Consider the following 22,401-nt stretch of genomic DNA (forward strand, 5'->3'; position numbering starts at 1 on the left):
CGACGGTTATGGAAACTCTGTAAGGAGTAAGTTGCCATCCATGACCCTCGAAAGAAACACTGAATATGTCCTGGTTATTATCCAGGTAGCGACTCCTGTCTATCTATGCATTTATGGCATAAATCCTTAGTACCGTGGTAGTGTTATGAGAAGACGGTACTTACTAGTGGTTTGATTCTATTAGGATTGTATGAAGTGCATGTCTAGGAAATGCTGTCTAAGGAGGTGGTACTTAAGTAAGACCATTGTGACTCCACCATTTTTCCTGGGCATTAACTGGTGCATTTTATATAATTCTAATTGATGATATTTCGCCTCACGCCCCCCTCCAACACATCTTACTTTGCAGGGTTGCTTGGTTTGTCTCTAGTCTTGCTCAGTTCTTCCAATGGTTAGCAACGTGGGCGGCGAACGGTAGGATGTTTTATGGTTTCAAATGTCTTCTCTATAACCTTATGCATCTAGGTTGGGAAGAGTCTGTTTGTGGGTTGGGTTTAGTTTGGGTTGATCTAGTTTTGAACTGGGCTTGTTGCCTTTTTCACAGTGTACTTTCTTTTTCCTCAAGTGTTTAACATCTCAGCTTGCAATGAGTTGCTCATAGGGACGTTTTAATGCAATTCAGCATCTTCAAAAATACAACTGAATTTGATTGAGTTTATAAGAAATTTATGCTATTAATTTTTAAAATATATTTCATCATTGTACTAGCTTATTTCTATTTCATACAGTTTTTAAAAAATATAATTAATATAATTAAAACAACGATTTTTGTTTAATTTATTCTAATATATTCGTATTACTCCATTAAAAAATAAATAATTCATGTTATTAAATTATTTTCAAAACTAATGTATTTTATTTGTTGATGTATATCCAAAAGAGACATATTAGTAAATTACTCTTTTTATTCATTTTTATCTATCATTTTTAAGAATTTATTTTGCCTAAAATTATTTATCATTTTGAAAAAATTAAAGAGTATTAATTAATTTTTTAAGTTTATTATTATCTCTACAAAATAAAACTACTACTTCTATAATTTCTTAAAATATATCTTATCACACTATTTTTACTTCTATAATTTAGTCAAATTAAAGGAGCATTCTTTTTCATAGTTTAAGTCTCCATTTATTTTATGAAAAATATTTTTCACTAGCGCTTGTGATACTCAAAAAAATGGGTTAAGAAAAAATATTTTTCTAATAAAAAAAAATTCAATCATTTTTTATTTTCTAAATGTAACAACAAAAAAAAAATGGGGATGGGACTTGGCGTGTGACAGTGAATTTCCACTGTCACTGCCAGTTTTTAAAAAAAAGAAAAAAATTTAAACAAAATCGGGAGGAGGACCCCCCCCCCCACCCAAATTTCTCTCCTCTCCTCTCCTCCCCTCTCTTCTTCTTCTTTTCTTCTCCGGTGACCGGCCGGCAACCTCCCAAGTGGCTCCCCACTTGGCTGGCGACCTCCCAAGCGGCGGCAGCAGCCCAAAATCCGGCCAACAGTGGAGAGAGAGAGAGAGAGAGAGAGAGAGAGAGAGAGAAAAAAGGGGTCCCAAACTTTGAATACTCGTATCCGGCTATCCCGACGTCCGATTGGAGTGATTCCAGCGGCTATAGACACCTAAGAGCGAGCCCTTTCAGATGAGACCGGCCTCGTCAGATTTGGTGGCCGTTTCTGGCACCGGTGAGGAGAGAGAAAATCAGCTTTCTTTGACTTTTTAACGAGATTTTCGGCGATCCGACCGTTGGATTGACGATCTAAGACCACTTATGGACTGAGGGAGAGGAGAGGAACATAATAGTATGATTAGATCCGGCAAATGTCACTGGCGACCTGCGGCCGACCACTGTACGCGGTGGCTCCGGTGGGCTTTGAAGATAACTCAACTTCCAAAGGCTTTTTCATAAATTTTTGAAATTTTTGACACAAATAAACTTTGGGTAAGATTATTTTCATTATTTCTCTGTCTGTGGAGTATAAATACAGTGTTTCTTAAACAGGAAAAATTGGAGAAAAATTCTAAGAAAAATATATGATGAAAGTAAAATTATTTGGAGATACTTTATAGTGTTTATTGAATTTTTTAGTGATTGTAGAATATTTTTGAAAAATATAGATGTATTTTTAGTTAGATTTTTAGCATATGGGCATATAAGATTATTTAAAGTTATAATATTTAAATTTTATATGATTGGTTGAAGCTTGAGGATGGAGGTTTAAATATGTGAATATTGAATTGGGTTGAATTAAGAATATGTTAGTTATTGAAAACTTATGGAATTGAGTAATATTCTTGAATAAAATATTCATAGGTGATTAGAAAATTACAATTCATTTTGCAATAGTCTTATAATATTATTAAGGACCGCGGGGCAAAATTTTAGAATTTTTAGAGCTTGTTTGAGTAGATTTTTGCAAAATGTCAATTATAGGGACTAAAACGTAATTTTTAAAATTTTGAGCATTGCTTGGTTTGGAGGGTCCAGGATGGGCCATATAATGATGATGAGATATGAGTTGAATTTAGAAATGTTATTTGAGCCTTTTTGCAGGTTGGGTAGGTCCCAGGTATAGGGAAAACTCTGTCGGATTTTCGGCATGAATTAGGCTGTCTGTTGCCTTTTTAGAGTTTTATCTTAACTTAGTACTAATAAATTTATAATTTAATTATTAGGTGATCGAGATCAGCCATTTTTCTGCATCCAGCAGCCACAATAGTCATTGGTGTACTGTGAGTAAAATATTAATTTTAATTATAATTTCGATATTATTATATGTTCAAGCATGCCCATGCATCACTTATATGTATATATCTATGTAGTTAAACTCTAGGCACGTTTTATATTGCATTCACAACTGTTAAAGTGCCATGGATGTTGTTGTGGTAATTTGGAGCAGTGTGCGTGCGTTGGCGTGCGTGTGATGTGGCGTTGGCTATTGATAGGATGGGTAGACACGGCTTGAGATCTTCGCTGGGACCCGGTCCTTCGGGGTAGACACGGCTTGAGTTCTTCGCTGGGACCTCAATTTGGTTTATTAAGCGAAAGTCCGGCTTGAGTTCTTCGCCGGCACAGGTTGGATTAAAGAGAGCTGTATAGGGGATCAGCTCCCATATATATTATGATTTGACATTACTGGGTGTGTGAGTGCTCCAAATTACCTTTTTGCTGTTATGATGTGAAAATATTGTTGATATTGCATTTCACTCTACAGGGTGCACTAGCTTTAGATAGTTATAAAGATTATGGTTAAAATTGATATTTTACTCTCTGAATCGAACGTTCACTCTTGTTTACCTATTTTTCCAGGCTACAGGAAGAGTTATTTTACAAAGCAACCTGTTTTCTTCCTTGCAGGTTTAACGTTGATTATTTAATTGTTTTACTATCTTTTCTAAATTTGAAATCTAGAACTCCGCATGTGTTAGTAATAGTGTGGACCTTGTTAAAAATTGTGTTAATTTAAATTTTTGAGATTAATAAATGAAAATTTGTATGGTATTTAAACAGTTTGTAAATGAGGTAACATGGTTGAGCTGGGCTCCCCTAATTTTACTTTCTGAAAATTTCTGGGCTAAGTTGGCCCAAAATAAAATTATAACATTTTAATTTAAAGTATTTTTCTATGCATATTGGGCCTAAATTGTGTGCTTAGTTATGGGTTAAGGAATAGTTAGGCTTACTACGGGCCTCAGGAGCTTTAAGCTGGCCCAAGTCCTAGTGCCGGTCCAGCCCATAGGTTGGGTTGTGACGCTAAACTTTGATTATTTTATTAAAATATTAAATAATTTATACATACATAATATAAATATATATATATATATATTATTAGTTTAATATTACAATCAAATAATAGAAAATATTTTTTTTATTTTTTAAAAAATATTTTTTTAAAAATATTTTTCATGTATAAATTATTTTTTATCAAATAAATAAAATTTTAAAATAATTTAATTACTTTCTTAATTATTTCGTAAAACCTTAAAGAAAAAATACAAAAAGACAAAAGAGTAATAAATAAACTACTATTGCAAAAAAGTGAGTGACTTATATTTTAAGACAAATGGAAAAGGAAAGTAAACTTATATTTGCAAAATGGCGGGAATAGAATTCTACTATTTAAAATAATTAATAAATGAAATTAATATATTTATTTTCATATTTTTATTCTTATTTATAAAAAATAAATATAACTTAAATAAGGAAACTTCATCAAATAAATTAAATATAACTTAAATAAATATAACTTAAATATAACTTAATATATACTTTGATAGATAACTTCATCAAATAAATTAAATTCTTGCAAAATCATATCACTTTAAACATGAATTTATTTATTTTTCAAAATAACCTTTTTCCTTAATTAAGAAAATCGAATTCTAATGATTTTAACTTTTTTTTTAAAACATGAGAATCCATAATTTCTCACAAACTTTTAATAAATAATTGAAATTTAAAAAGGAAATTAGATTAAAAAGGGCTTCATCAAATTAAAGTAGAAAAGAAAAAAAAAGGTCAGTATTTAATTTAGAATAGAAAAGGAAATCACTATAAATGATTTTTCATTTGCTATTGGCATTGGAATATATATATATATATATATATATGAATGAAAAACGAAGACGAGAGCAAGAATCAATTCAAATAATAACAATAGCAAATGAAATTGTAATTTGATATTTAATTATTATTTTTAATAATTTATTTGTAGTATATAGAAAAGTATATATGAGAAGGTAAAATTATAATTTGATTAAAAAATATATCTCTAAGATGAATATTTATAAAAGAAAATTATAAAATTATACTTCTACAAACATTTTTAAATTTAAAAAGATGATATATCATTCTATTATTTAAATTAAATTTTAAAATTTTATAAATTTAAAATTTTTACTATATTTATATTTCTACTTAACTAATCTTCTATTGTAATTCAAAATAAAATCTTATAAAAAAGAATTAATTAAGTTCACAAATTCATATTTTCTAAAAAAACAAATATCTCAAATTTATGCTTCCTAACAAAATCCTAAAACTGACCATGATGACCAATTTCAATTTGGATTGAAACTCAAAAATGTAATTTTTATAATTTTACTTTTAATCATTATTTATAAAGTTAAGAAATTATATATATATAATATAAAAATCAAATTTCATAATAATTCTAAACCTTATAAAAAGATAGTAATATCATTAATTAAAACAATTCAATTTTCTCCGTGAACATATTCTTTCTTTAATTAATTTGTAACATTATATTGTAATTTATAAATCTATCTTTAACATATATATATATATATATATATATATATATATATATATATATATATATATATATATAAAAGCGACTATGGGTGATAATTAAATTTACAAACCCTTATACACAATTTATTTAAAATTTTTCAATTAATTCTATCAATTAATAAAATAATCATAATTCTAAAACTAAAATCAAATCTTAACTCCACTACTAATAATAATAATAATAATATAAAAGAACGAATAGAACAAACTTGTAATAAAAAAGTATATAATAAATTTATAGGTCTATCTACATTTAGTTCGTACATATTTCAAAGGATAATTTGATAAAGGGTTTCTATGGATTTGGGTATCATACCTTCGGCACAGTGGATATTCTCTGTGTGTCAGAAAGACCAAATAGTAATTATACTCAATCAGAATATTGTAGATTTCTTCACTCGTTTTTTAGAAACCTGTAGTTTGCAATTTCAATCGTATGGAAGAAGAGGAAACCCTACATCATATAGACATAATCAGAGAAAACACACACACACACACTACATTTTATAAATTCATCAATAAGGCCCTGTTGAGAAACTGACAATAATGGCCAATAAAGCTCGGATAGTTCACAATTATGGTGATCATGTAGTTAACAGACGCAATTCTATTAATCACATTAACATGTTGGTAGAAGGCTACAATTAGAGCTCATCCAACAATTCTAGTGATCAGCTAGAATTATCATTGAATTAAGATAATGAATTTATTTACAGCCACACCAATGTAAAGAGGAAAGCTAGTTTTACTTCTAGTGCCAAAATTCTCATGAGCAGCACTTTCTACAGATACATCTTTAACAGCAAAATCTGCAGAAATGAAAAAAGCATATCATATGACTTGTTATTGACCTTTTTTCTATTTAAATAAATTCAAAATCACCATATCTAGTTGAGCATGCTGGAACTATAGGCGTTGTTACCCAAGGCTACCATCAAAATGTTTCATCCTAAATTTCAATTTTTAGAATGATGTTGGGACATCTAATAAAAAAATTTGGAACGATACAGAGAAGATTACAAATGCATACCTTTTTGAAGAACAAAATACTAACTCATTCACATTTTATTTGATTTTGGGGTTGTGCAAAAAAATCTTTGGCATTGTGAGCCACCTCAGCCTCCAATACAGCTTCCAGCACAATGTCAGATCCTCTCACATCATCTGTCAACACATCAATTTACTTATTTAAACATTAAATAACAGACACCAGGGCAACAATACTTTATGAACAAGACATGACTAATAATTCTATTACACATATCAATTAAATGCAACCAACGAAAACTTTTAATGAAAATGCTGTGAATATAAGTATGAATTGGAGGCACATGCAACATTAAAATGCCAGTGATAATACACCACTATCTACAAAAGGAAGACAACAACATAAGCCAGACAGCACTTGAAGATCAAAAACAGCTACGGACTTGATTTAACTAGATCCATAATTTAACTTGTGAATAAAAAAAATGTCATGTATTATTCATTTATATTTCAAGCCACAATATTCTGCTGTATATCAGGAACCTACATGATTAAATAAGTTCATAGTTAATTAGGAAGAACACAATAAGAAAATCAATAGGTTTTGATTTAATCTGATTGCAATTTCAGCATTCCAAACATAAACAAAGATAGTTTTAGTTTTCACATTTTCATTGATCACTCAAAGCATTGACCATAATATTTGTAAATTTAAACACGGTACTTAAAACATCAAACATTGACTACTCTAAGACCTTGAAGAAGAGAATTCACAGTTTTTTTTTTTTTTCTCCTTTTTCTTCCCCCATCCAAGATTGGCAATTTTGCCTCTGCCACAACGTAAAACATCCACACACTTGTAAACCAAATGAGAAATTGGCCAATAGATAGTAGATAGCAATTGGATTTATGGGAGTTAACTTGAAGGAAAAACTGCATCAGTTTTTCTTTTGGCTTCTTATTATTCTACAGAGAATTGAAGCTGCTGGGGAGAAAGGAAACAAAAATGCAACAAGTGTCTTTTTCTTCTTTGGTTTACATATAGACACACACGCAAGCAAAAGGAGAAGGGAAGAGGAAGAGGAAGGGGGGCGTTTGGTTGAGGTGGTAAGTAAATTCTTAAATATAAATCAGTTGAGAGTTTTAACTTCAGTTCCATGGGAGGGGGTGCCATTGTCATTTGAGATATGGTATATGTACTCCAGTTAAAGCCTACAACATTGTCTAATGCAGATGAATTCAGATGATCCACATGAAACCGGGAATTTGGACACGAGCACCCCATTATTGTATAACAGAAGAATAAAACATTAGAATACACTAATGTTATTGTCTTTTATTATATGAACAGTTCATCACTTGTCATCAATTGATAAGTTAACAAAAATCCCATTTTTCGCTTGTATGCATGCTGAGGAGAGAATGTGGGCATAGGCACAATGAAGGGGAGCATGAGACAGAAACAACAAATGTTAGAAGGTCATGAGGATACAACAACTGCCAAAACACAGACACACACTCAAGAGGAGCAGTCCTTATTTCACTTCAAAAAGTCCTACTAAAGTAGTATCAGGAACAATAATGCAAACACTGGATTACTGCAAGGCATAGAAGTAAATATAAGATAGTAATGGCTCCTTTGTAAACATTAATACCTGGGCGATTTGGTAACATCCCAGTACTTTCAGCAGATACAGGAAGAACGTTCAGAAGACCCACACCATCAACAAGATCTCCAGCATCTGCATTACTTTGAACTAAGCCAAGCTTTGAGGCAGAGGATTCAGCCAATCTTGCATATGCAGTTGCTTGGCTGTGCATAATACATAAACCCGATGCCTTTGAACAAAAACCCAGCAGCAAAACAAAAATTAAAAAAAGGAAAAAAAGCGCAAAATTAGTGATAATTCACATACCACTATTCCACAGAAAAAATGGAGCAAGAGATGTAAATTTGCTCAATAAAAACCTTGGAAATGGTAGCTGTTGGTATACTCCCTCCATTTGTTTGCTCAATATGAGGCTTGGAAACAGTAGCTTTCAGTGTATTCTCTGCATCTAGATTTTCAGGAACGCTACTGGCTAAATACCAAAAAAGAAAAGCTAAAAACAGTTAGAACCTCCAATACTGCAGAAAGAATCATAACTTGGAAAATATAAAACAAGGTTGACAATACCATTAGAGCCAGATGAAGGATCAATGTTATCTACTAGCCTCCGAGTTAATGGACCTGGATTCAAGATAGATATGCTTCGAATTTCATGACGTATGGCTTCAAGTTGAGCCATTGTGTCTTGAAGTTCCTTGTGGACCTAAAACAAAAACCATGTATCTCAAGAAACACTTCTTTGCGATAAGCCAATAACACCATAAATCCACATTCATAAACTCAACTCAACTCAACTAAGCCTTTATCCCAAAAATTAAAATTTGAGGTCGGCTATATGGATTCGTTTTCTCCACTCTAAACAATTTGGGTTAACACCATTAACTACCCTTATAACTTCAAAGAAAGTCAGATGCTCTCATCATTGTTTTCTGCTCTGGAGACCAAAAAAAATAAAAATAAAAATAAAAGTCTTCTAATCTTATTTATCCAAATAATTGTATAGAGCTTGTATTTCCTCATTTTAGTTTTGGAGCTAGATATTCCATTGCCTTTCTTCCACTACATCTCTCTACTCATTAGCCATTAACCAAATGAAAGACAGCTTGCAAAATATGCATATTATCTCAATACATATCAGGATAAAATATAATTCACAAAGAAACCATTATACATTTTCTACTCAAGACACTGCATTTAAAAAAATCTACTTTAAAAGAAGGCTGGAAAAATAACTTGGCGGGCTTGAGATTGCTGCATGACGTTCTCGAATTGACCCCGAGCCAACTGGACATAGCCAATGGCTCGACCAGCTAATCTCCCAGCTGTTCTTGCTATTACTGGTAGATCCTTGGGTCCTAATTACAACGCATTAAACCAATATCAAAACCCTGAATTAACTAACATCTACTATGACCTCATAACCAAGAGGAAGAGATTGAGAGGTAACCAATAAGTGCAGCAGTGGCTCCGAGCAAGAGGAAGAGTTCTCCATAAGAGATCCCAAGCATTATATTGATACGGTATTGTTAGCAAGTGATTAACGTTTTCTGTGAGTTTAAGTCATGCAAATTACAATCTTGGGTCGTTCCACCCCCAAAGAGAATGGATTCCCTTGTTGAAAATAGCAGAGAGATTGTGATTCTGTGGAAGCCCTCCGTCAATTGAGACCTGGGTCACGTGTGAATATGCAATTAAACGAATTCAAAGAAAAACTACCAATACTGAATTTGACGATAGCCACATATTGTAGAAATACGCATTGAACCTGAGTAATGAGTATGAAAGAGAAGCAAGATCCTGGAGGGCTACTATCCTGAATAAGCATTGACTGATAAAATAATTTGCCAATTAATTAAAAAAAGAAAATCAATCATCATAGCTAAAATCCTTCATACCACTTCAACACAAAAAACCATTAAAGAAAACACACAAAATCAGAAGAAAAAAAGCTGTACAGATTGCAGAATCTATCAGTAAACAAAAACAAAGACTTATATAAACAAATATCCCTTCGTAGCTCTCCCTGTCTCTGCTTTCTCTCTCTCCCTCCCCCTCTCCCTCTATTCTCAAGTTGCTAACAACGATAAAAGACAAAGCCAACAGAACCAATTCAACCATTCCCTAATTTTCTCTGAAATACGGACTATCGAGCGAAATTATCCAAAATGCTCAATCCGAAAGTTCAATTTGTTAGAACTCGTTAAAGTTCCAAGCAGATTTGCATCAAAATGAAATGGAAAAAAAAAAAATTTCAAGATTAACACAAAATGAACATTAAAAATTACCTACTGAAAAATTCTCAGTTGCACAGAACAATGATTGAGCTTCAAATAATAGTTTTGAGCTCTGCTACCTCCGGTTTCGTCGATTTCAGTTCCGAAGTAGAACCAGGACAACCTCCGCTGCTAGCGCCCGTCGTTACCTCCGCTGCGCAATAGTTGGGCTGTTTTGGGATCAATGGACCCTGGCGCCTAAGCTATCGAAATATTAATTTTTATATTTAATTTATTTTATCTTATTGAGATTTAAATTAAAAATTTACAACTTTAAATATACTTTCAGTATCAATAAATTAAATAATTTTTTAATATTTCAATAATTTTCATTTTTTTTTTTTTAATTTTAGTCATTCTTTCGACATCATAAAATTTAATGCTTAATATACAATGAAGTATTGTGTGCAATTGCTCTTGTTAATACGTATAATTATTAATTATTTTATTTGATATATATATATATTTTTAATTTTAATATATAAAACTATTATAATATTTTAAATTTATATTAATTATTTAAAATTTTATTTTTATTATTTTTATCTTTTAAACTTTTTAATAAATGCTTCATAATAAAAATATAATATTAATATGCATAAGTTATTGTTTAATGAAGAATTTTTATTGTAGCATTAATAGGGTAATTATTAAATAATTTATAATTATATAACAATAACATAAAAAAAATATCACATGTCAAATTTTATAAGGTACCTTCTGCTTTAATTAATTAAATTGAAGTTTTTTTTATTTTTTTAAATTAATTTAACAAAATTTTTCAACAATTTTATCAAGTTGAATTAATTGAATTTTTTGAACAACTGCATTGTCAGTACAGCCAGATGAATTTTTTGAATTAATTCTTAATCCTCTTATTTAGAATATAAAATTTTATAATAATTTAATTTAATTAAATTTTATATTTGAAAAAAAATTAATTATTTTTATTTTTTATTTAAAAAAATAAAAAATTAAATATGATTTTATAACTATTAAATTAAATTAATTTATTATAAATTAATTTATTTAAAAAATTCATTTAAGATAAAACATTTGTAATAAAATAATTTTTATAATTTGTCACACAATATTTTTTTACATTAAAAAAATTAAATGATTTAATTTTAAATATAAGAATTAATAAAAAAATTAATTAAAATAAATTTTTATAAAATTATACTGATTTCCTATATTTTGTTTAAATTATACTTATGAATTGATTTGTTTGCGAAATGAAATGGACTATGAGAGGAAAGACAACACAGGCACAGCTCATAGCATTTAGTGCTCACTGATCAAAATTCAAAACCCTAGTAAAAAATTTCAAAAGCCCACCAGGCACCAGTGACTGAACAGCCTGTGCATCGGTGTACGGTGTCTGTGGGCACCAAAACTCTATCAAAAAAACACTCTTGTTTTATGTGCAATGGCTTTTACCCTGAAATCAACACCAACTAGCTTCGTCCACCTCAAGAAGCCGGAGACCCATCTCTTTCTTCGATTCGCCTCCTGCAAATCTACTGTTGTTTCAACCAGAAGATTCGCTCCAATGGCTGCGCTGACGATAGCCCCTACACTTGGTGTATCTGACACGTTCTCCAATCTGAGAAAACAAGGCAAAGTAAGCGCCTCATTATCTTTCTTATTTTCTTTGTTTCTCATGTGGGTATTGTTCTGTTATTCAGTGGGAATTGATTGTTGTTCTTGCGGGTTGTTATTTTGAGATAGGAATGGAGAGGAAGAGTGCCATTAGTTATAGATGAGAGGAATTTGTTTTGATGTCAGAAATGAATTGAGTAAATCAATGGCTTATCGTTTTGAATTTCTGGTTGTCACTAATTAAACATGGAATGAAAGAAACGGTTTTGAATTTGCTTTGATGTCAGAAATGAATCGAGTAAATCATTAGCTTGCTTATAAGGCCATCCAAATGAAATGGTTAATTCATTGGATGGCCTTATAAGTTAACCACAGGGCATAATTTGCTGTGGGAAATGTTGCACATTTTATTTCAGTTTCTGAGTGTTCATTGCAATTTGTTGAAAAAGTTAAAAATGAAACCCTGGAAGCTGGAACTCAACTACAATGCTTTAATATATTATGCAACCTTATAAAACAGGCTAGTGTCTCTGAACTATGAATTTAGCCATCCTTTTTCCTTTTACTTAGCTTTGGAAAGAGGTTTAGTAATCTAGTGATTATAAGAAGCTGGTATTTGGATCCAAATTTTATATAAGAACTCCCAAAATTAAGTGTATTTACCTGAGAGCAGTTTTTGTGGATGTCCAAAAGGAAATATTTTTGAGGTTTGGGCAAGGAGGGGATGAGAATGAGAATTAGCATCAGGATTCATTTGGTGGGGAAAGTGAAAGAGAATTATTTTAATATCTCACAACTTTGTTTTGAAGAGTATACCTCTGTGTGAAGGTCGCATTCATTCCATATATCACAGCTGGTGACCCTGACCTTTCAACCACAGCAGAAGCCTTGAAGGTGCTGGATTCCTGTGGATCTGACATAATTGAACTGGGTGTTCCTTACTCTGATCCGCTGGCAGATGGTCCAGTTATTCAGGTCTGATGGATACTTTGTAACTCATCAAGTAAATTTTTGTTTTCAATTTTCTTACAGTTTTCTCTGATTGTTTAGGCAGCAGCTACTCGTTCCTTGGCAAGAGGGACCAATTTTGATGCAATAACATCAATGTTGAAGGAGGTAAGACCATCATATGATACTGTGCAGTGAGTTGGATAGATTTATGGCTATTCAAACTTTTTTTATGATTGAAAAACATTATTCTAGGCATAAAGCCAACACTAGCTGTCAAGTAATTACATTAGTTAGATTCATGACAGAGTTACATGGTTAGATTGACAGGTTACGGATTTTAAATCTACATCACTGATCACTCCAGTCTGAATTATGGTGAATGCTTTTTCTGATAGGGAATTCATTTTGTTTTTTTCGATTTGAGAGGCCATATGCCTTTTTCCCAGAAAATTTTGCCAGATATTTTCCCTTTCATTTTTTGAACCTGCTTTAATTTGGGTTTTTTTTTAATAAATAAATAAATGAGGAAGTAAATATTAAACAAGAAGCGCGCAGTATCCTATTTACAGCTTCTCACCTCTTTGTTTTTGGTTCAACTCTCCTTATATTACTTCCATTATTTGCTGTACAGGTGGCTCCACAATTAACCTGTCCAATTGCTTTATTTACATATTACAACCCAATATTAAAGCGTGGAATTGAGAAGTTTATGTTCACTGTAAAAGATAGCGGTGTAAAAGGTACCTTTTAACATCAAGTATGTCAAATCTTTGTGGTAAACTATGCCACTGTTCTTAAATGCAATAAGGTGATTTAGTTTGGATCCCGCATACCTAACTTGTTGGGCATATGACTCATTAAAATATACCTAGCTTAAACATTATCTTTTCTTTCTTAGCATTCAATGCAAGATAGTCTCTATCCTTGGCTAGACTTTTTGTTAGCTTTTGTGAGTGTTTCAGATTCAAGCTGTTTTCAATTTTGTGTCTTGTGTGATTTGAGCTATTCCTACATTATAAAGGAGCTGTGTTGGGATTGCTTTTGGAATATGTTAAATCAATATCATGTGTCAGATGTCTTTGATGGTGTCTTCTTGGAGAAGGGGAAAACTAACTTGTCTATGATATTTGTTATACCTGAAAAATGTGGGAAATGGAAATCACTTGTCAATATGGTTTGCGAATCCTAAATTACTTTTCCTGTTTTCACTTATTTTTTATGTGAATCCTGGGCGTTGTATGATGCTAAATTTAAATGCTTTGTTGTATGATGCTATTATTTAAATGCTTCCAAACATGGTTGCAGGACTTGTTGTCCCAGATGTACCTCTAGAGGAATCTGAACTTTTGAGGAAGGAAGCCTTCAAGAATAATATTGAACTGGTTTGTCTTTCACTTAGACTTTAGTGAATATCTATTTTATTTGTTCATATTTATTAGCATACCACTTACCAAAATTTTGAAAACATGGATATCTATGGACAGTGTTCGTGTTATGGACAGAAAAAAAATCTTTTCTCTCAGTTTTTTTTTTTAATTTTCTTTAAATTGTTTGAATAATTATATACTTAATGAACACACCAGTTGTTACTATGTTATCACATTTTGATGGTTTGCATTAAAAGTTACTTTTAGTTGGTTGATAATTGAAACAGGATGCATGTCTGTTGTTTGTATGGGTTTTCATCATAGTGAATTCTGCAATTCTGAATTGTTAAGCTCTTATGCTAAATCAACAAGTCAAGCTCTCTATTTTTTTTCCCTGCTTCTTTATGAATGCATCTAGTCGATTTTACATTTCCAAGTTGCTGGTGGCTAGGTACTTCTTACAACACCAACTACTCCTGTAGAAAGAATGAAAGCCATTGTTGAAGCATCAGAGGGATTTGTGTATCTTGTAAGTCTCTTAAGAGTTTACTCTTTTATCATAGTCAAGTTATAATAATAAAAAAGATGAATGCTTTTGAATTTTACATATTCTATGATGTCTCCATTTATTTTGGAATTATAGGTGAGCTCAGTTGGAGTTACTGGTGCCCGTGCATCTGTAAGTGATCGAGTACAAACTCTTCTGCAGGACATTAAAGAGGTTTGTCTTTATAATCTCTTACCTGCTTTTGATAGATGATGATAGTATAGCAATTTCCAAACTTTAGTAGAATAACCCATTTTTAAATAGGACATTTGCAATTTTTCTGGGCTAAACCCTCAAAGAACATTGTTTGGTGCTTGGTGCATTGGGCATATAGGCCTCTTGAGAATTAGGGTAATGGATAGTCTTTGGAAGAATTTGTTCTTCAATCATATCCTTCTATCAGGAGCTTTCTAGTTTCTTCTCAACTTAGAATCCTACTAATAAATGGCTGCAAATCAATTGATTAATACAATGATTAAGCATAAATCTAAAATCTACTGGGATGCGTGAAGTAGGTTAGATAAATGTAGGTTGGATAAATCTGATCTGTTCAGTTGCTTAGGATGCTTTAAAGTAAATATCTTCTATCACTAGTCACCATTTAATGATGCTTTAACATAAATGGATCTATTCAAATCTGCCTCGTGCCTCCACTTTTGCCATGGCAGGCAACAACTAAGCCTGTAGCAGTTGGCTTTGGCATATCAAAACCTGAGCATGTGAAACAGGTTAGTCCTCTGACATAAAAAGATTGATGGCCATGGATTTTCCTGTTGGGTTTATGCATCAAGGTAGATATTTATTACTTGCATTTTATTACAGGTAGCAAGATGGGGTGCTGATGGTGTCATTGTTGGTAGTGCTATGGTAAAATTGTTGGGTGAAGCAAAATCTCCAGAGGAAGGGTTGAAGGAACTAGAAAATTTAGCCAAATCGTTGAAGTCTGCACTTCCTTGAATAGAAATTTATGTGATTAAATCTAAGTTTGTGATTCTTCTTTTCAACAGTAGCATAAATATTAATTAAACAAGAATACTTTTTATTTTTAGTTAAAACATGTATGATTTTGTTTGATAGGTTGGGTTTGCAAGCACTTCATTCTTGAGCGGACTGAAAGCTGTGAGCATTTATGTAAAATGTCTAAATAATGAACAAATTATGGGAAATAACTGTCCAAATATGGGTTAGTATGAATATGATGAACACACATTTCATCCCAATCGAAAGGCCCTGCCCCTGACCCTCCCCCTCCAAGTAAAATCTTCCATAGCGATGGCTGCTTCTTTAAGCCAAGTAAACTCCTTTTCTTTGGTTAGGATAATTGAAGAAGACTAGCTCCTAATGGTGAATGTTCCGTTGATTGAATTGAATTCTGAGCTAATCAAAATTTTAATTGACTATTTGTATCAATCAAATCAATTGAAATTAAAAATATTCTATCAATTATCTGTCATAATTGAATTAATAAAAAAATAGATAAATTTTGATAATTGTCTCTGAACTTATTTAGTTACAACATTATAACTTTCAACTTAAAAATGTAATATAAAATTTTATCAATTTTTAAATTTTTCACAGTAAAAACTCTCTAATTTTTAATTACTAGTTTTTCAATTAGACGGTGACCTGTACAGTTCAAACATAGAGTTTAGTCAGCAATTCTCTTTCTCTCACAAATTATGTGTAAATTGAATCATTTTTTTTTTATAGACAGAATATTTTTTCATGTGTAAAGAGAATAATTTTACACTTTACATAAAAGAGGAGAGAGAAATATTAACTAAGTGTCATGCGGGAGTTATTTACATCAGTTTCTAATCGAAAAATCATTAATTGAAAGTCAAAGAGATTTTACTGTGTAAAATTTAAAAATTTAGGAGATTTTATGTTACATTTTAAAATTAAAGGACTATAGTATTATAATTATATAAGTTTAAAAACAATTGTTAAAATTTATTCATCAAGAATATATAATGTCTTTTATATATTAATTAATAATATAATAATCAAAATGCATTTTTAATCTTTTTATACTTATAAAAATAATAAACATGATTTATTATTAGTAAAAGAGTAATTATAAATTAAATATTATTAATAAAATTATAAAAATAATAATTATAAATAATATATTATTAATAAAATATAATTCATATAAATTCAGTTATTTTAATTAATTTAATTATCAAATTAAAATTAATCACCGAAACGAACTCTCTCTTTGATCATTAAAATAATAATTTAATAGTTAAGGGTAATCCTTATAATGAAAAATTTTAATTAAAAGAATTCATTACACCATAAAAATAAAATTTTGTTTTTGGGAAAAAAAAAGATTCTCTCTTATTTTGTGTGCTATTGCATCCACTTACCAAACCAACAGGGAAAATATATTAGATAAGGTGATGGGCCAAATACAAAGCACCCTTTCCCACTCAATAAGCGACGCGTCATTGCCATCCCGGTAAAATATAAATTTACTTAAATATCTGCATACGTGGCAGTTAACAAGTCTAATATCACCATGTAATGCAAAGCACGGGATATTTTCTTATTCTTATTCTGACAATAGGACGAAGGAAAGCCAAAAATTGCATTAAATAATATCAAACAGAACCTTTCGCGGACACAGAAAAGCAAAAGTAGTAGAAGAAGAAAGATTAAAAAAAAAAAAAACCCGATGAATAGTATATTTTCGGTCGACGATTTCTCCGATCTGTCATGGCAGGCCACGGTGACCGCTCATCCTCCGGTGATGAGTAGGAGTGCATCGGAGTGGGAGCTGGAAAAGTTTCTAGAAGAATTCCCGGCCCCTACTTCCTCATCCGCTAGCGACAACACCGCTGTTCCTTCTGCGGTCTCCCAATCACCGACTTTATCGAAGCCGCGGAATGGTGAAGACGATGTGGTGGAGATCGAAAAGCCTGAAATTCATCCTCTTCCTCCTCCTGCTTCTCTTCCTCGTAATTTTCTGCCTCAGCCGTTGGATCGCGCTTCATTGGCTCCGACTGATTCAGAGGACTACCGCGCTTTCCTCAAGTCCCAGCTCGATCTCGCCTGTGCTGCTGCGGCCAAGTCTCGGGTATATTTGCATATATTGGATACACTTCTGTTTAAATGTTCATTTTTTCTTTTGTACAAATGTGTATTGATCAATTGTAAATTTAGAGACATGTTTGCTTGGTGGATTTTTGTGAATGTTACTGAAGGAATCGAGTGTAAAGCCTGAAGGTGTTTCTTCTTTAGCTGAGGATCAAACCGTGGCTGCCAAGAATTTGCCGCCAGGATCACAATTTTGTGGTAAGAGTTTGCTAATTACATATCTATCTATATCACTGTTTAAAGTTGTTAAATTAGGGTGCTATGGACTAGAATCTCTGTTTGATAAAATCAAAAAGACATTACAATTAACTAGTTACAACCTGCAGCATAAGAGGAAAATCTTACAGAAACTTGACATCGAGTTCATTGTTTTAGGAGCAGTGGAATGAATGTCTGGGCGAATAATTCAACTTGTGAATTGAAATCCCTAAAGTCAAAATGCTTTGTGGTGCATATTCAATTATTTGCAATTATAATCTTACTAATTGTTTTGTTGATTGATCTCATCATGAACATTACATTTCTTCACGTGTTAGTAGAGTGTGTGTGTGTATGGGCAAAAGAATTGAAATGGGTTCGTTGATTTGTTCCTCTTGAAATTAGGTTGATTTTATTGATTTGTGACATACTTAGAAGTGTGTGTAGGCTCAAGTAAAATATAACAACTCAAATGCTTAATAATGCGATGTCTTGAATCTGCAAAAGGCAGTCATGCTTTATATTGCCTTTTGATGTCGGATGCTTTCGAAGGTGTTCCATTTTGGTAGTTCTGGCGGATTTAGAATTTTTTTTTTTCCTGGGGTTAACGTATAAAAAATGCATATCAAAAATAAAGTTTTTAAATTGAATATTCCATCAAATTTTAAATAACATAAAACTAAAAATAATAATAACTAATAAACATTAGAGTACTGATATATTAAAACTTGAATAGTCTTTTAGTGTCTCAAAACTGAACTCGAGCAATCTTCAATTTTCATCAAGAGGAGCATGATAATCTTCTTCTTCTTCTTCTACATCTTCATCCTTTTGATACTAATTTTCAAAAGCAATATATTTATCATCTTCCTCATTTTTAAGAACTAAAGGAGTATTATTTAGTTCTCAAGTTAATGGATGATGTTTTTCCTTTTTCTTTTGACATAGATCTTGAAATCATTGTAGATGCAACATTTAAAAAAAAATAATAATAATAAGAGAGTGTCAGCGTTGAAAATGAAAATATGAGAGGTTTGTGATTCTTGGTGTGGTATTGTGATGAGATTTTAGTAACTAGTTGTCACCAACAATATTAATTTCACTAACTTGTCAATATCCAATTTTGGTAGATGGTAGATGGATAAATTTTGAGTTGAACTGTAGTGCTTTTTGTCAATGGAAGTGCTTGCCGAAGGTGAAAATAGAGAAGGTGTGCCTCTCTAGAGCCTTGTGCCTTGAACAAGGCGCATGCCTAGGCCCATAAGGCGATGGCCTAGTGAATGACATTCGCCTTTCTCCTGTAGAGGAGGCATTAAGGTTGGAGCCTGATGAGCCTTGAGCTCGAGGCATGCCTTTAATAATTATGCCCCCAACCTCCAACACCCCACCCCTCCCACCTTACTATCACAGATTTTATTTAATGGAAATTTTGTGTGTATGATGACATATGGTGTAATTTGCAATATCTTTGGTAACTGCTGCAAAATTATGCATTCATTTAATAGTTTTTTCTTGCACCAATATATGCCTTCACTTTCTATAAGTTATCAGAAATTTTTACAAGCATTGCCATATCTGAGTTTTGACCATTATAGGTAATGGTAATGGTAATGGTAATGGTAATGGTAATGGTATATCCAAGGCACAGAGTGACGCTGATGGTGGATCACTTCGCCTTCCAGCATTAACTTCTACACAGAGAAAACAAGAGATACCAGCGAGGCAAACAACCAGCGGTTCTTCAAGAGAGGATTCAGATGATGATGATCTTGATGGAGATACAGGAACCAATGAACATATGGATCCTGCTGATGAAAAACGTGCAAGGAGGTATCTATATTTTTTTTTGTTTTGTCTTTCTTATTTTATTGCTTGGTTTTAGTGGTTTCAAAAGAGTAATTAATGACTTTGTATTCTCTGTTTTCCATCTTTGTATTATTTTTTTTCCTTTTACTTGCTTCTTTAAGTAATATTGTAAGGGATCTACTAATCATTACTTCTGTTACCAAATAAATCAAGCATCAATCTGTGATGAGAGAATGTCAGGAAGACACTTTGTACTTGTATAATAATGTACTGCCTTTCAAAACATTACCTAAGTGCTTCCTTGGAAAGTTCCAACTGTGTTTGTGGAACGTAAAGGTTTCGAGTAACTGATTGAGTGAGTTTCTTCCTTCTTGGGGTGTGTGGGAAGGAATCTGTCTAATTTTGATGGATCAACAAATTCTTCCATACCTAAGGTTATATCATATACGTGTCACTAGAGAAATGGCCTTTTGTCAATTGATCTCTTGATATCGTGATGGTGACTCAGGATGCAGTCAAATCGAGAGTCAGCCAGACGTTCAAGAAGAAGAAAACAGGCACAGCTAAATGAACTCGAAGCACAGGTCTAGCCCAAAGCTTGTCTCCAGCACTTTTCTCTCACTCTCCTTGATTATTTTTGCTTCTTTTCTAGAAAAATGATATTATATATGTGCTATGTAATAGGTTGGTCATCTGAGGGATGAGCGCACTTCATTGCTAACTCGCTTAACAGACATAAATAAGAAGTGTGATGATGCTTCTGTTGACAATAGAATTTTGAATGCCAATATTGAAACATTAAGGACAAAGGTAAATTCTTACTGTATTATATGATTTTTGTTCAGCCAGTTACTTTATGATTCCCTTTGGGTGTTTGGAAATTACTAAATATTTTACTTTCAGACTTTTGATGCTTATGGTTGTGAAAAAGGGAATCTTAATCAGATCAACCATAAGTATATTAGGATGTCATATGGAAGCTGATTCTGTATATGCACGAATGTATGCCTGCCCATGTGTGTTTTTGGCAAAGGAAACTTCTGTTTCAGTACAGCGCCAGCACAAATTCTTGTATGTGTTGCATTAGCATATTGAGGAAAACATCTGCTCCAAGTGATTCATCCTAAATGGTTGGAGCCAAGAAAGTCAATGCCATTTACATGGAGGTTGGTTTGCTTGATATCAGGGGTTCGTGTTAGTTGCTGCAAAATTGTTGGTCGAAAATGAAGTTAAACATATTGAAGCACTAGTCCAGAAATTTCTGTTTATCTCATTCCTTATCATTAATTGGCATGATTTACTTAGTTGATAAATTATCTGTTTTGTCGACCAAATTTATCAGGCAGATACATTGTATAAACTTTCAGGTCCAAATGGCTGAAGATCAAGTTAAACGAGTGACTGGTTTGAACCCTCTGCTTCTAGCAAGATCCAACACGCCCAGCATAGGGATGCAGTTTGTTGCTGGTCAAACCGATGCATCTGCGGGTGTTGCTGTGCCGATGCAACCAAACAACAACCATTTCTTTCACCATTCAGTTCCTAATATCCCCTCCAGTGCTCAACATTTGCAAGGACTAAACAATAGCTGCCATAACAACAATCTAACTTCTCTTGCCACAAATCCGCAAGGTGATAATGGAACAAGTAATATTGGTGGAATGCCCTCTATGCAGCAGTTAACAGCTACTGGGCAAGCTATGGCTGATACGGCTCCCATGCAACATGTACAAAAGCAAACTGTTCCTAGGGTCGGGCCAGCGACTTTGCCCAGTGGCAACAAAGTTCTTTCTCATCCAGTTGCAAAGGATAATAAAAAGAAATGACTCAAATGCTTCTCCTATTACTGCTGGTTGAAGTTAGGGTTTGGAAAAGGTTATTTCATGGTACAATTATTGGTTCAAATAATTATGGGATTTTCAACTTTATATTAGGCCTTTTTATTAATTTTATAAATAAGTGTTTTCACCTAATGGAACATCGCCAACTTCAGAGAGCCAACAATTTATTCTCATCAATCAACTTAATAGCTATAGGCTGTCCCTGCAAAATTGGAGGGTATCAAGTGTATGTATAATATTTGAATTATGTTCCAATTTCGATTGTCCCCCAAATTCCATTCCTATTACTATACTTTCTTAAAATTTAATGAAATTGTGTAAACGAGTTGGATATTTAAATCCGAATATGAAAAATTGAGGAAAAGAAAAAACTTATAATGTCAATTATATTTTTATTAATAATTATTAGGATACTATATTATAATATTAAACTAATATATAAATAAATTTACTAAAATCATTAAATTATAATAAAATATATACACAAGCTATTTTATAAGGCTAATATTAAATTTATAAATTGTGTTAAATTATGAGCTTCGTTAAATTTAATGTAATAATTTCATTTTTTAAAAATTTATTGATTGCAATTTATTGATTATAATATATATATATATATATATATATATATATATATATATATATATATATATATATATATATATCATAAACTTTATAATATCATATTTTCATTTTTTTCATAAATGATTTCATTTATGAAATATTCTTAATTTCTTATTTGTTACTGTATATATTTAACACATCATTTTATTTATTCACAAGTTTAATAATTTTTATAGAATCA

At 31.8% G+C, this 22,401-nt stretch overlaps 3 protein-coding genes across 6 annotated transcripts; 2 read left to right on the forward strand and 1 right to left on the reverse strand.

Moving 5' to 3' along the window:
- Nucleotides 1-5,814: 5,814 nt before the first annotated feature.
- LOC131175802 (uncharacterized) lies at nucleotides 5,815-10,370 on the reverse strand. 4 transcript variants are annotated; one of them, XM_058140345.1, is made up of 9 exons: nucleotides 10,195-10,359; nucleotides 9,675-9,722; nucleotides 9,357-9,577; nucleotides 9,143-9,264; nucleotides 8,477-8,612; nucleotides 8,269-8,381; nucleotides 7,955-8,138; nucleotides 6,343-6,476; nucleotides 5,815-6,121 (listed from the first exon to the last, which is right to left on the reverse strand). In XM_058140345.1, exons 3-8 carry the CDS (start codon nucleotides 9,415-9,417, stop codon nucleotides 6,367-6,369), a joined length of 726 nt encoding a protein of 241 aa, XP_057996328.1. In that variant the 5' UTR covers nucleotides 9,418-9,577; nucleotides 9,675-9,722; nucleotides 10,195-10,359; the 3' UTR covers nucleotides 5,815-6,121; nucleotides 6,343-6,366. The 4 variants fall into 4 exon arrangements, with proteins under 4 accessions (XP_057996328.1, XP_057996333.1, XP_057996327.1 ...); XM_058140350.1 differs by having other exon boundaries at nucleotides 9,675-9,737; nucleotides 10,195-10,357; XM_058140344.1 differs by lacking the exon at nucleotides 9,675-9,722 and having other exon boundaries at nucleotides 10,195-10,370.
- Nucleotides 10,371-11,412: 1,042 nt separating this feature from the next.
- Nucleotides 11,413-15,725, forward strand: LOC110659665 (tryptophan synthase alpha chain). The gene is made up of 9 exons (XM_021817668.2): nucleotides 11,413-11,806; nucleotides 12,613-12,759; nucleotides 12,835-12,900; nucleotides 13,367-13,475; nucleotides 14,041-14,117; nucleotides 14,554-14,631; nucleotides 14,746-14,823; nucleotides 15,318-15,377; nucleotides 15,472-15,725. Exons 1-9 carry the CDS (start codon nucleotides 11,612-11,614, stop codon nucleotides 15,604-15,606), a joined length of 945 nt encoding a protein of 314 aa, XP_021673360.2. The 5' UTR covers nucleotides 11,413-11,611; the 3' UTR covers nucleotides 15,607-15,725.
- A 1,525-nt stretch (nucleotides 15,726-17,250) lies between these two features.
- LOC110659667 (light-inducible protein CPRF2) lies at nucleotides 17,251-21,728 on the forward strand. Its single transcript, XM_058140369.1, has 6 exons — nucleotides 17,251-17,731; nucleotides 17,859-17,949; nucleotides 19,545-19,779; nucleotides 20,264-20,339; nucleotides 20,440-20,565; nucleotides 21,123-21,728. Exons 1-6 carry the CDS (start codon nucleotides 17,330-17,332, stop codon nucleotides 21,579-21,581), a joined length of 1,389 nt encoding a protein of 462 aa, XP_057996352.1. The 5' UTR covers nucleotides 17,251-17,329; the 3' UTR covers nucleotides 21,582-21,728.
- Nucleotides 21,729-22,401: the final 673 nt, after the last annotated feature.

The sequence above is a fragment of the Hevea brasiliensis genome, chromosome 2 (assembly GCF_030052815.1).
Source record: "Hevea brasiliensis isolate MT/VB/25A 57/8 chromosome 2, ASM3005281v1, whole genome shotgun sequence".
Taxonomy (NCBI): domain Eukaryota; kingdom Viridiplantae; phylum Streptophyta; class Magnoliopsida; order Malpighiales; family Euphorbiaceae; genus Hevea; species Hevea brasiliensis.